We start from the raw sequence: 14,026 nt of genomic DNA on the forward strand, positions 1-14,026 counted from the left end.
AAAGGAAGTTTGTACCTTTCAATCTCCTTCACCTAGTTCACTCATTTTGATTTAAACCATTTTAATTTCTTTTGTGAATTGCCTATTCTGTGTCAGGCGTGGTTTTTGTTTTTGCTTGGGGAAGGGAATTGAGCCAGGTGTTTGAGGATGAACAGAGACTTTTGCAGCTAGAAATGAGGAAGAACGTCATTCTGGAAGGAGATCATAGCTGGGGAAAGGTGTGGGGATTCAGGCCCGGGCAGCAGGCCTAAAGGACAGAGGAGTGGAGGGTGTTTCCATCCCCGGGGGCGGGGGCGGGGGCGGGGTGGGGGGGGCCGGCAGGTGCTGCTCTGGGGCTGGGTTGGACAGGTACAAGGCAGGTCACAGTGACGAGTTTAAACATGATTCCGTGGACAGTTTAGGGGCTGCTGTGGGCTTTAGGCTGGAGAGCAACATGGCCGGGGGTAAGTTTTAGGAATGTCTCGGGTGTTGCTCTGGAGCATGGCCTGGAGGCTCTGGGCATCCCAGGGGTGGAGGTGATGGTCATTGGCGTGGCAGCCGTGCTAGCCGGGTGGAGGGGCAGGCATCTCAGAGGCAGGGAGGCCTGGAGGGGAGCCCCGATGGGTAGCATCCTGCAGCTGTGGCCCCCGTTTCTGTGGCTCAGTGCCCCCAGAGGAGAGCCTGTGACCTGGCCGCTGGTGGCCAGAGCACAGGGCGCAGCATGGGCTCTCGCCTCCTCTCCCGGCCCCCAGGATGCTGAGGAGTAACCGCATCAGCTGCATCCACAACGACAGCTTCACGGGCCTGCGCAACGTCCGCCTCCTCTCGCTCTACGACAACCAGATCGCCACCATCTCCCCCGGAGCCTTCGACACCCTGCAGGCCCTCTCCACGCTGTAAGTGTGCCTCGGAGGGCAGGCAGGCCTGGGCTGGGGCACCAGCCACCCGAAGCGGACCCCAGAGCCCTGCCCATCCAGCAGCTTAGGACACGGCCTTCTCCAGGGGTCACTTTAAAAGATTCAGGGTGTTTGGGTCCTTACACAGTAGAACGCTGCCTCTTGGTAGCTGTTGGTTGTCTGAGGAGCGTTGGGTGGCTGTGTGGCCAGCATGTGGCCAGCAGGAGCCGGCTTTGCTGGGGCAACTGAGTCTGGCGGGTGTCTTCATGGTCACACCACCCACTTCTTCCAGAAACCTTCTGGCCAACCCTTTCAACTGCAACTGCCAGCTGGCTTGGCTGGGCGACTGGCTGCGCAAGAGGAAGATCGTGACGGGGAACCCTCGATGCCAGAACCCGGACTTCTTGCGGCAGATTCCCCTGCAGGACGTGGCCGTCCCCGACTTCAGATGTGAGGAAGGTAATGCGTGGGCCCCCTGGGTGGGAGGGGGATGGGGAGTGGTCAGGCCCCAGAGAGGAGGGGTCCCCTGGGGAGGGGAGGCTCCGTGGAGGGGGAGGGCGAGGAGTAGAGAGACTCACTCAGTCCTGTGCCTGCTTCTGCCTGGTGGGGTCTTTGTGTGATTATAAGAGCAATAGTGTGCTTATTGTTTAAAAAATGGGAAAGTGTGGATAAAAGAAGGGAATAAACATTACCAATTAGCCCTCACTCAGAGAAAATCATAGTTAACGTTTTAGTGTAATTACACTAAAACATCTAATCCAGAGACCTACCTCCTGGTTATTCCTAAGCGCTCCAGACAGTGGATTCAGCCTGTCCGTAAAATGCAACAGGACACTTTCGGGGGGGCACCTGTCCTCCCTATGCGGGTCGCTTCTTGTGCCAACGTCCTCTTTCCCCTGAATCCTCGATCTCTCCTGTGGCCACTTCTTCCTTTCCCGACACGTGCAGAATCTAGCCCATCCTTCCACCCTCACTCCACCCTCACAGCATCACGCACACAGGCAGCTGTTGGAAGCAGATTTTTACCAAAGGTGACAGAGCAAGGTTGTATCTTAGCCCAGCCCTGGTTCCCCTCCTTCCTCAGCCCCTCCTGTCCTCTCTCCAGTCTGCTTCCAGGGGGCAGTTCAGCTCTCAGGCTGGCCCATACAGGCCAGTGAGGGAGGTACTTGGTGGGTAGCTTCAGCTTTCACACCAAGAATGACAGGGTATTTTTCTGAACAAAATCAATGGATTCTCAAAGAACAGTTTTGCTTCTAGCTTTTAAAATAAGCAAAATGGACCTCCCTAGTGGTCCAGTGGTTAAGACTCCAGGCTTCCAATGCAGGGGGCATGGGTTCAATCCCTGGGCAGGGGGCTGAGATCCTGCCAGCCGCATGATGTGGCCAAAAATGAATAAAAATTAAAAGAAAAATAAAATAAGCGAAACAAAACTCCATACTTCTCACATATATATTTTATATCACAGTTTCTTTTTTTTAAACTGAACTATATATTTTGAATATTTTCTGTTGCCATTAAGTATTTTTTTGAAAGCATTATTTTTTTCCAAGAAAGTTTCTTTTTATTTTTCTTATTACAAAGTGAGGCATCTTCATTTCCTTAAAAACAAAACCAAAACCAATGGACAATCTAGAAGGAGGAAAAAAAGGTCCCTGATGAGTGCCTCCTCCTGCTTCCCCGCCCGGATGACTCCTGTCAGCCCTCCGTGTGCCCCCTCCCCTGCCCCGGATCTTTGCCGTGTGTTTGTGTGCATGTGTATGACACAGCTGTGCGACACACAGTTCTTGCGGTACCGCCTGTGCACCTTCTCAACGTGACAGTCCCCTGTCTGGAGGCATCACATGGCACTTATGTGCTTCCAAAGTTCTGCTGTTACGTCTCATGCTGCCGGGAACATCCTGATAGATAACTCTCTGTACATATACTCAGCTTTCCCCCTTAGAATAACTTCCCAGGAGTGAAAGGTTGTGCATATTTTTGAGATGTTGCTGCAAGAGGAAATAGGGCATAGTGGTCAAGAGGGCAGGTTTTGGAGGCATCTGGCTTGGATTCCAGTCCTGGTGCCCCTCTTCCAGGCAGGGGGACCTTGGGCAAGTTACTTAATCACTCTGTCCTTAGTTTCCTCGTCTTGAAAATGGGCTGATAGTCGCATATCCACCAGAGAGATGTTTTGAGGATTCAGTGAGTCCATTCTTATCACGCGGCACCTGCACGCGGCTGCCCTCCATAACCGACGGTCACTGTTACCTGCTTCCTAGCAGCTCTGACTGTGGTGTCCTTATCGTCCCTCCTACAGCCAGTGGCAAGGAAGGCAGGCACACAGAGTGCACTTAGTACTATTTATTAAATAAACGAGTGAATCTGTGAAGGATGGTGGAGTAGAAGGGGCTCAGATTCTGTGCTAGCCAGACCTGGGGATAGACCCTGAGTTGCCTCTGATCAGCCTTCTGACCCAAGCAAGCTATGTAACCTCTCCAGAGCTCAGTAAGGTAGAGGTTCCTTCATGCCTTCATTCAGCTGACCTACTTGGAGGCTGCTGTGTGCCAGGCCCTGCTCTCAGTGCTGGGCTCCGTCAGTGAACAGAGAAGAAGAAAGAGACAAAGGTCTCCATCCTTGTGATGCTCCCATTCTAGGAGCGATGGTGGCCACCCTTATTGCATCGCTAAAGGGATTACATTTGATACAGGATCCGGCACATAGTAGGTGCCGAAGAAATGGTGTGGCCGCCATCCTCCTTCTCTTCTGTGTGCGCGTCCACCTCAGATCTGAGGTGGAAGAGATGGACCCAAGTCGTATTTTAACCTCAAAACAGGTCCACGGGGCTTTGCCTGTGATGGGGGAGGGGTGCAGCTGAGAGGACACTTACTGGTGCACACAGTGGTGTCAGTGAGGGCCTTCCGTTCAGAGGCTCCCAGGAGTGTGGCCCTGGCTGCAGGGGGCCCTGAGCCCTGTCCCCTGTCCCCTCACTGACGTGGCTTCACTCCTTCCTCCCCAGGCCAGGAGGAGGGGGGCTGCCTGCCGCGCCTGCAGTGCCCCCAGGAGTGCGCCTGCCTGGACACCGTGGTTCGATGCAGCAACAAGCACCTCCAGGCCCTGCCCAAGGGCATCCCGAAGAATGTCACAGAGCTGTGAGTAGCCCCCGCCTGGTGGCAGGAGGAGAGGGTGACCCACAGCAGGCATTAGCCGGTAGGTGCTTAGAGTTAGGGCTCTGCAGGACACACGGGTTCCAAGGAGGTCTGAGCACCTCTGTGACCCCCTCTGCAGCCCCCTGATGGCAGGGGTCCCCCATGGCAAGTGCTTCATCCCTTTAAACTGAGCTCTGCCTTTAAAATAAGAAATTACATTGCTTTTCCCACTTCACATCTTCTCATGAGCATTTCCCTCATGAGAACTCTCACAGAAGCTATTTTTATTGGCCACATAATATTCCATCACCCTAATCTACTGTGACCTATATCACAAATCCCCCTTTGTTGGATATTTAAGCTTCCAGTGTTTTACTCTCATACATGGTGCCGAGGTGAACATCCCTTAAGTGAAACTGCTAGTCGGAGAGCTGTGCACCGCTGGGACTCTTGCTGACCTTCCAGAAAAGCTGTTTCCTCTTCACTCCCGCCAGCTGTGTGTGGAAAGAGCCTTCTTGCCCACCCTCCCCCAGCATCCCCCATCAACACTGGTAGTTGCGGTGCTAAATCTTTGTTGATTTGGATTTGGTATCTGAGCTCATGTGGGGGTGTGGGTATAAATGTGTATGACAGACGGCGAGATGGAGAGTGGCGCTTCTTCAACAGACCCCTCCCAAGGGCAGGCCTTGGGCAGCCCCGACGCTTCCTGCCCCTGGGATTGGTCCCTTCAGGCCTCTGTAGCCGACCTTTTCTTTTTCCTGTGGGGAGCACCTGAGGTTCTCATTTGCATTTCTTTCATTACCTGCAAGGCTGGTATTTCTTCACACGCACACCAGCCACTGCAGTCCTTGTCCTGTGACTCTCCTGCCGTGTCCCCCACCCAGTTTTCTGTAAACCTCGTGTGTCCCCTTCTCTCCTTGGTACCTCCTAGCCACCACCCTAGGAATAATGGGACAGGCAGGACAACCTGGCTCCCTTGACTGAGGATGCTGAAGTTCAGAGGCTTTAAGCCTCAGTTTCTTCAGCTGTAAAATGGGGCTACTGGGTGTATTGACAAGGGAGGCTGAGAGGATTTAAGGAGACGGGCAGGGAATCACTGATGGATGCAGTGAAGCCCTGACTGGCGCTCTCTGGACCTTTGGGGGGTGGGCAAGGTGTCCTGAGGCCTGCTGTCGGCCGTGGGGCTACAGCTCCCGGTGCTTGGGTCAGCTTAGCAAGGATGGCTGGTGGCCATGGAGGAGGGAGGGCAGGTCACAGCATCTTGAATCCCAAGATCTGCCCTGTAGACATGGGAAGCCCTGGGAAACTTGAGGAGGAGTTTGGTGGGCTAGGCTTTAAGGACAGTGATTGGGTGGCAGCGCATGTCGTGAGAACCAGACGGGAGGCCAGGTGGGGAGAATAGGAAACTGCCACAGGAGCCCAGGAGCGGGGGCTGGTGTGCACTGGGGGGACGTGAACGCGAAACAAAAGCGAATGATGAGAAACCAGTGGGTGGGAGAAGCCAGGTCCGTCATGGAACTGGCTGCAGAGAGAGTTGGAGAGTCACCGTCAGGGTCCTGAGCCCGGATGGTTAGCCACATGGAGTGTGGTGCTGATGGAGTCAGGGGAAGCCCACGTGGGAGTGGAAACACCGAGTTCCAGTTTGGGCGTGTTTGGGTTGGGGCCAACCTCAGGCACCTTGCCAGCACTTAGAGAGGGGACTCCGGGTGCTGCTGAGGGTCTGACAGGTGGGTATTAACATGCCGATGAGACCTATTTGGCCAGGAAGATTGCAGAGCAGAGAGGAAAGGGCAGAGGGTCTAGGATTGAGCCTGTGGATCCCACTGACGGGGAGGACGCTGAGCGGGTGAGGTGGGGTTCTCGGGAAGGAAGCCACTAGAGGCTTCATGTCTTAGTGGCTTTTACCAAGTTTTTTGGTGGCACCTTCCCAAGTGGCCTAAGAAATGTCCGTATTTTCTCCTCCAATGAGCGCCTCAGGGCCCATTGTGTAGTCTACAGGTAGGAGAGGAAATGAGTGAGTAGGCTCTGGCTGCAGGGGAAGGTTCTCCCAGCTCTGAGCTCTGCCGGAGGCCGAGACGGCTGCGGTAACTGCTGCGTTCTCTCCTGTAGCTACCTGGATGGAAATCAGTTCACTCTGGTTCCAGGACAGCTGTCCACCTTCAAGTACCTGCAGCTTGTGTGAGTATCCAGGCCTGTCGCAACGGACAGGAGGGCCATTAGAATCCAGCCATCGTGGCTCCAGCTTTCCTGCAATTCCCTACAGACCCCACGCTGGCCAATGCATTTTTTTGTTTTGTTTTGTTTTGTTTTTTAATTGCAGTGTAGCTGATGTACAATATTATATAAGTTACAGGTGTACAGTATAGTGATTCACAACTTTTAAAGGCTGTATTCCATTTATGGTTATTATGCAGTATTGGCTATATTCCCTGTTTGGTACTGCTCCATTTTTTCATTTCACCCCATCGCTTTGGGAACATCTATGCACAGAACTGTTTTGCCACCTAGTGGCCATTCTTGGGAATTGCATGGTTGCAGGCTCTCTTGGGTTGGACCCTGTCTGCTTCTGCCCACACCATCTCACCAAGCCTCCCTCTAGGCTGATAATTATTATTAATGAGGGTTATCCTTGCAAAGGTAGGAGCTAGAGCAGAAGCGGAGAATTATGGAAAATGTCCTGATCGCACCTTGGCTCTTAAACCAAATATGAAATATGGCAGCCTCAAATACACATCTGTAACTAACTTTTTCTTTAGGCTAACATCTACTTTTCTGTTACTTGCACCTTTGACCTTTCTACTTCATGCAGATATACAGAGTAAGCCTCAGAATAAGTTCAGCTCCTCTTAGCCTTCCAGCTTAATTAACACCTGACTTCAATTGTCTTTAACTGCCAATTGGCCAGATTCCACCAAAAAGAAGTCCAGAGAACATTTCATCTTAAGTGCCTTGGAGCAGTGCTATTCAAAGTGTGGTCTGTGGACCAATGGCAGCCTGAAAACTCTTTGTAATGTGCCTGCAATTAGATAAGGAACTCGCACCAGAATTTTTATCAATATATTGCTTCTTCCTTCATTGAAAAAGTATTGCTATGAAAAAAAATGTTAACTAAACCAAGTTGTGTGTTTAGTGTCATAGGTGATTGCATTTTGGCACAAGTCCCTTGTTTTGGGACATTCGTTTCAAGGACTGGCTACTTTGAGTAGCATTGGCTTACAGAATTTTGAGACTCCAATTTGTCTTTGCTAATGATCCAGCCAATTTGTTTTGACTGACTGTTCCAATGGCGGGGGTAAGGGGTGGTGGTTAGAGTGATTTGTGGCTGGTGATAGAGTGACAGAGAGAGACAGCCTTTCTGTGGTCTAATTTGAGGCGGCTCCACTAGTGGTGCGGATATGCTTGAGGAGGAAGGGAGGGAGAGGGGACTAATGTCAAGGCAATTCTTACTATGAAGCTGCCTGTTAGGGGCTGAAATACCAGCACCTCCTTATCATGGGGAAGGACCACAAAGTGTACTTGAAGTTCAGTCATGTATTTAAATGTGTCTCTAGGAACAATGGAATGATTTTGAATGAGATTAATTATAGGAACATTTACTACAAGAAAATGAAGGCAGGGCACATGGTTTCGTTTGCTGAGTCAAGCACTGCATGAAGTGAGCAGATACAAAGGCCCCTAAGTCATGGACTCTCCCTCTAAATGTCACAGTCTGGGGCATGCAAGGGAGAGAAATAGGAGCACATAAGTCGTGTGGAGTGAAGAGCATTCCAACAAAAGTAAATGAACATTAGGGCTGTGGCTCAAACGAAGGAGTGGTGGGCTCAGAGTAGGAGCTGGGAGAGGTCAGAGTTCACCAGGTGCAGAGGGAACAGGATATCCAGGGGCAAGAGAATTTCAAGAAGTGTAGCAAATTTATGCAAGGCATGCAGGGAGCAGTGAGGGAGAAGGGAGACCATGCTCTGAAGCACCTGGCAGGTGGTGAAGCTAAAGAGTCCGGAGGTTGCACTTTAGGTAAATGGGAGCCACTGTGGGTTTGTTGGTAGAGAAGTGACCTCATCAGATTTGTGTCTTAGAAAGATTGCGTGGTGCCCACCTTGTGGAAGATGGATCAAAAGGGGGCACAGCTGTGAGTGAGAGATGAGGCAGAAACCAGGAGAGAGATGATGGTGGCTTGATGTAACGGAAACTTGGGAGGAGGGGGCAGATGGAACACATGAACAGAGGCACAAGCCAATAAGGAGAGGGTCTGGGAGGGAGGTGTGTGGGTAGGACAGTGTTTCTGGGTTGTCAGAGCTGTTGACCGCGATGGAGAGCACAGCAAGGGCCACGGGGGTGGAAGAAAGCACAAGATGTGGATGCGAGTTGGAGTCTGTGGGACATCAGATCGCTGGAGGGGACTTCATGTGAGAAGTCTGGCTGGGGCCGTAGAGCAGGGCACCATCTGCGCACGATGGTGAGGGTGTTAGGAGCATCCCTGAGGACAGAAGGACTAAAGGAAGAAGAAGAACAAGGACCAGGCTTAGTGATGCCTGTGCCTAAGGGGTGGGTGAGAAAGAAGCATTCACCAGAGAGCTGGGGGAGCGTGAGGACAGTGGTCTGAGGAGATTTGAGAAGAGGGTGGTTGGTTGGGCCAACACTGCAGGGTTACTCGGAGAGCACATCGCCCTGATCTGGGGCTTGGGGGCCAACAGACCGGTGTTTGACTCTGGCTGTACCCCCTCCCAGCTGTGTGACCCTGGGTGGGTCACTTCATCACTCTGAGACCCTGCACCTTCTTTTGTAAAATGGGTTTACTCTCTCCCTCATAGGAGTATGGGGAGGGAGAGTGAACAAACCCGCGTAAAGTACTATCGAGAGAAAGGAGAGAGAGCGGCCTAGACCTGGCATTTGGCAGGCAGCTGATGCCCTTGGTGGGAGCATTTCGTTGTGGGGGGGGGGGCGTTGGGAGCCAGGGTGAGAGATGAGGAAATGGAGACCTGAAACCCTGGGGACATAGAGGGGGTTCAGGGAGCAGAGCAGTGGGCTGTGAATAATTGTGAACCAAGTGCCCCCTCCACACCCTCCCTCCCCGCAGAATGCCAGTCAGAGCCATTTTGCCTGCCTGGCTGGGGGATGGCCATGGCCAGAGTGGAGGAGGGGAGGAGTTCTTTCTTTCTAAATAATGATACTTTTGTCTTTTCCAGGGACCTGAGTAACAACAAGATCAGTTCCTTAAGCAATTCCTCCTTTACCAACATGAGCCAGCTGACCACTCTGTGAGTTCCATGGGGGAAGGTGGAGGGAGGGCTCATGGCTACTGAGACTCTCCCCAAGCCTCCGTCACCGGCAGGTACCCCACGTAGCCTTCCTCACCCTCCAGGGAGGGTGCCAGGGCTGCCGGCCGAAAAGACTTTTAAGAGACATTTTTATTGTGAAATACAGAATATGGAAAAGTGCAAAAAACATAAATGCACAATTTAACAATTAATCATAAAGCTAGAACATGTGTAAATACCTAAGGCAAAAAATAGAACACAGCTAGCACCCTGAAAGTCTCCTGGTCCCTTCCTGGTTATTCTTCCTCTCTCCCCCTGGACCCGAGGCAGTCCCTACCTGGACGTTTACAATGATAACTTCTTTGGTCTTTATAGTGCCATCTGCATGTGCATTTCTACACCATGAAGTTTACTTTTGCCCACTTTTGGACCTTATAGAAGTTGAATCATGCAGGATATAATCTTGTATGGCTTCTTTTATTTATCATTGTGTTTGTGAGAAGCTGTGGTCTCTTCATTTTCACTGCTATATGGTATTCTTTTGTAGAAATATCTGTATTTTCCTTCCATTCTGCTATTGATGGATATTTGGGTTGTTTCCAGTTTGGACTGTTGTGAACAGTGACTCTCTGAAAATTTTTGTGCCTGTATTGTAAGATTTTTGTTTACACACACACACACACACACAATGGGATGTTACTCAGCTATTAAAAAGAATTAAATTTTGTCATTCGCAACATGGATGGACCTGAAGGATTTAAAAAAAAAATTGTTTTTTTACTGGAGTGTAATTGCTTTACAATGTTGTGTAACTTTCTTCTGTACAGTGAAGTGAATCAGCTCTATGTACACCTATACCCCCTCCTTTTTGGACCTCCCTCCCCTACTCCATCCCACCCATCTAAGTCATCACAGAGCACCAAGCTGATCTCCCTCTTCAATACAGCCAGGTTCCCACTGACTATTTTACACGTGGGTAGCGTATTTATGTCACACCTAATCTCCCAATTCATCCCACCTTCCCCATCCCCCTTGTGTTCACACATCCATTCTTTACATCTGCATCTCTGTTCCTGCCCTGGAAATAGGTTCATCTGTACTATTTTTCTAGATTCCACATATATGTGTTAATATACGATATTTGTTTTTCTCTTTCTGACTTACTTCATTCTGTATGACAGACTCTAGGTCCATCCACATCTCTACAAAGGACTCAATTTTGTTCCTTTTTATGGCTGAGTAATATTCCATTGTCTATATGTACCACATCTTCTTTATCTATTTGTCTGTTGATGGACATTTAGGTTGCTTCCATGACCTGGCTATTATAAATAGTGCTGCAATGAACATTTGGGTACATGTATCTTTTTTTTTTTTCTAAATTCAAGCTTTATTTATTCTTTTTTTTTTTAAGTTTTGTTGAGATATAATTGACATACAATAAACTGCATATATTGAGGGTGTACAATTGAACTTGTTTTCTTATTAGTTGTCTGTTTTATACATATTAGTGTATATATGTCAATCCCAATCTCCCAATTCATCCCATCCCCCACCCTACTTTCTCCCCTTGGTGTCTATATGTTTGTTCTCTACATCAGTGTCTCTATTTCTGCCTTGCAAACTGGTTCATCTGTACCATTTTTCTAGATTCCACATATATGTGTTAATATATATTTGTTTTTCTCTTTCTGACTTACTTCACTCTGTATGACAGTCTCTCTAGTTCCATCCATGTCTCTACAGATGACCCATTTTCATTCCTCTTTATGGCTGAGTAATATTCCATTGTCTATATGTACCACATCTTCTTTATCCATTTGTCTGTTGATGGACATTTAGGTTGCTTCCACGACCTGGCTATTGTAAATAGTGCTGCAATGAACATTGGGGTGCATGTGTCTTTTTGAATTATGGTTTTCTCTGGGTGTATGCCCAGTAGTGGGATTGCTGGGTCATATGGTAGTTCTATTTTTACATTTTTGGGGGGCTTTTTAAAAATAAGTTTATTTAGTTGTTTATTTGCTGTGTTGGGTCTTTGTTGCTGTGTGGGCTTTCCCTAGTTGCAGAGAGCAGGGGCTACTCTTTTTTGAGGTGTGCAGGCTTCTCATTGTGGTGGCTTCTCTTGTTATGGAGCATGGGCTCTAGGCATGTGGGCTTCAGTAGTTGTGGCACATGGGCTCAATAGCTGCAGCTCGCTGGCCGTAGAGCACAGGCTCAGTAGTTGTGGCCCTCGGGCTTAGTTGCTCCACAGCGTGTGGGATCTTTCTGGACCAGAGATTGAACCCATGTCCCCTGCATTGGCAGGCAGATTCTTAACCACTGTGCCACCAGGGAAGTCCCTATTTTTAGCTTTTAAGGGACCTCCCTACTGTTCTCCACAGGGGTTGTATCAATTTGCATTCCTACCAACAGTGTAAGAGAGTTCCCTTTTCTCTACACCCTCTCCAGCATTTATTGTTTGCAGATTTTTTGGTGATGGCCATTCTAACGGGTGTGAGGTGATACCTCGTTGTGGTTTTGATTTGCACTTCTCTAATAGTTAGTGATGTTGAGCATCTTTTCATGTGCCTCTTGACCATCTGTATGATTCTTTGGAGAAATGTCTATTTAGGTCTTCTGCCAGTTTTTGGATTGGGTTGTTTGTTTTTTTGATATTGAGCTGCATGAGCTGTTTGTATATCTTGGAGATTAATCCTTTGTCTGTTATTTCATTTGCAAATATTTTCCCATGCTGAGGGTTCTCTTCTAAAATATTCTAAAATATTTTAAAGATTGCTTTAATTATATTCCAAGCAATTGATTGGAAAGTATTAACAAGCATCACTTATATTTGCCTGAAGCTTAAGAATGTATTTCATTCACTTTCCCAACACCTCATTTTACAGATGATGTGCCAAGAACTTAAGAACTTTCCTTTAGGTTCTGCTGTGGTCACATAGTAGAGCCAGTGCCCCAAAAGACAGGATCCTGACCCAGCCAGACCCCCAGGAGCAGAACGTGGGCCTGAGGCCATGAAGTGCTGCACTTAACCAGCCCCGGGTCTACTAGTCAACTGGGTCCCATTTCAAAGCCTTCATCAGCCTGTTGACCGAAAGAAAAATGCACAACGTAAAAGTTGTGAGTTAAGCGTGGAGACAGTCTCTCAGGTAGCTCTGAGGAACTGCTCTGAAGGGGTAAGGGAGGAGCCAGAATGCATATGAGCTTTTTTCCTAAGAAAAACATATAGTCAAGCACCAAAAGGATACTGCTCATCACAAGGAACAGATATCTCAAGTTCGTGAGTTTAGTGCTTTTCTACATATGGGAAGATGCAAGAGTCTGGGGTCATTTGAAATTTTTCCTTAAATTTGCATCTTAACTATCTAAAGGCCAGTATATTCAAAGCACAGAATGTTTCCTGTCTTTCTCCATCCTCAGTTCCCCTCAGGGCACACAGTTGATGGGCACCTGAAATGGCCGATGGCTGGATCCTTGTGGAACTGGAATAGCAGGCAACATTTTTTTTCTTTACAAGCCTCTGTGTGAAGCTGCCATGGGCTTGGGCGGTAGTTCTCAACCAGGGGCAGTTCTGCCCTCCCGGGAACATTTGGCAATGTGTGAGACGTTTCTGGTTGTCACAGCTGGAGGAGGGCAGGGGGAGCTACTGGCATCTCGTGGGCAGAGGCCCGGGGTGCTGCTCAGCACCCTGTAACGCATCGGACAGTCCCCTCAACACGCCGTTGTCCGGGGTGCCGAGGCTGAGAGATCCCAGGCCTGGGGATCCTGGCAGCTGTAAGGGGAAACAGCCCTTTCCTGTGATAAAAAAAAAAAAGTCTCATTTCTCTTGTTATTATTTAAAAGATAGCTTTAGTGAGGTACAATTAATATATAATAGTACATCCTTAAAGTGTAGAATTTGGTATATTTTGATATATGTTCATGCCCATGGAACGATCACCACAGTCAAGATGGTGACCACCTCCATTACCACCAGAAGTGGTACCCCTTAATAATCCCTTCCCACTCTCTCCCCACCCCCGCCCTCCTTCTTCCTGCAGGATCCTCAGCTACAATGCCTTGCAGTGCATCCCTTCTCTGGCCTTCCAGGGGCTCCGTTCCCTGCGCCTGCTGTGAGTCCTCCTGCTCTTCATTCCTCCAGAGAAATCTGCCCCACTGAGGGCCCTTCTTACCCCCCGGTGGGCAGGAATGTCCACAGGTCCGGGGCCCCAGCAGGGCCAACTGTGTCCAAAGTGCGAGGCCAGTCCACTCTCATTCAGGCTCCTAAAAGAGGCCAAGGAATGAATGGGAAACCATCTGAGAAATGGGGGTTGCTGTCTGCCCCAAGTTGTGTTTGCGGTGTGTGTGCTGGGGCAAGGTCCAGGGGCATCCAGGATACGGTAGCCCCTCATTTGCATGTGAGTCTCCTGTCAAATGGTGAATGCTGAACCTTCTCTAAGAATTCCCACTGCAAGGTTTGGTCTGTGCTCGCAGCCCTTTGCCGTGCCCATTATGACGGCCTCTGGAATATCCTTGCCCTGAGTCCTCTGGCAGCCCACCTGGGGCAGGGAGGTATTCTTCACCCCCAACCTAGAGTTCACTTAATAGCTTCCTTGCCAGGAAGAAGTCTACCCCCTCAGGCTCCCTGGCCAAGTTAGGGAGAGCACATGCTGCGTTACCTGCACACACCCATTTGTCCTGTGAACAGACATGGCGTGTGAGTTGGTTATAAAGGCACGAACAGGGTCTTCCAGAGGGATGGAGGGACAGCATGGTCTGTAATAATTAGGGG

General features: G+C 49.5%; 1 protein-coding gene across 1 annotated transcript in view; it reads left to right on the forward strand.

Annotated features, from left to right (window-relative positions):
* Positions 1-14,026, forward strand: part of SLIT1 (slit guidance ligand 1) — a 169,446-nt gene that overhangs the window by 128,341 nt on the left and 27,079 nt on the right. The window contains 5 exon segments of the mRNA XM_057736947.1: positions 732-875; positions 1,168-1,334; positions 3,871-4,003; positions 6,110-6,178; positions 13,296-13,367. Coding sequence (XP_057592930.1) covers positions 732-875; positions 1,168-1,334; positions 3,871-4,003; positions 6,110-6,178; positions 13,296-13,367 — 585 coding nt within the window.

The sequence above is a fragment of the Hippopotamus amphibius genome, chromosome 5 (assembly GCF_030028045.1).
Source record: "Hippopotamus amphibius kiboko isolate mHipAmp2 chromosome 5, mHipAmp2.hap2, whole genome shotgun sequence".
Taxonomy (NCBI): Eukaryota; Metazoa; Chordata; class Mammalia; order Artiodactyla; family Hippopotamidae; genus Hippopotamus; species Hippopotamus amphibius.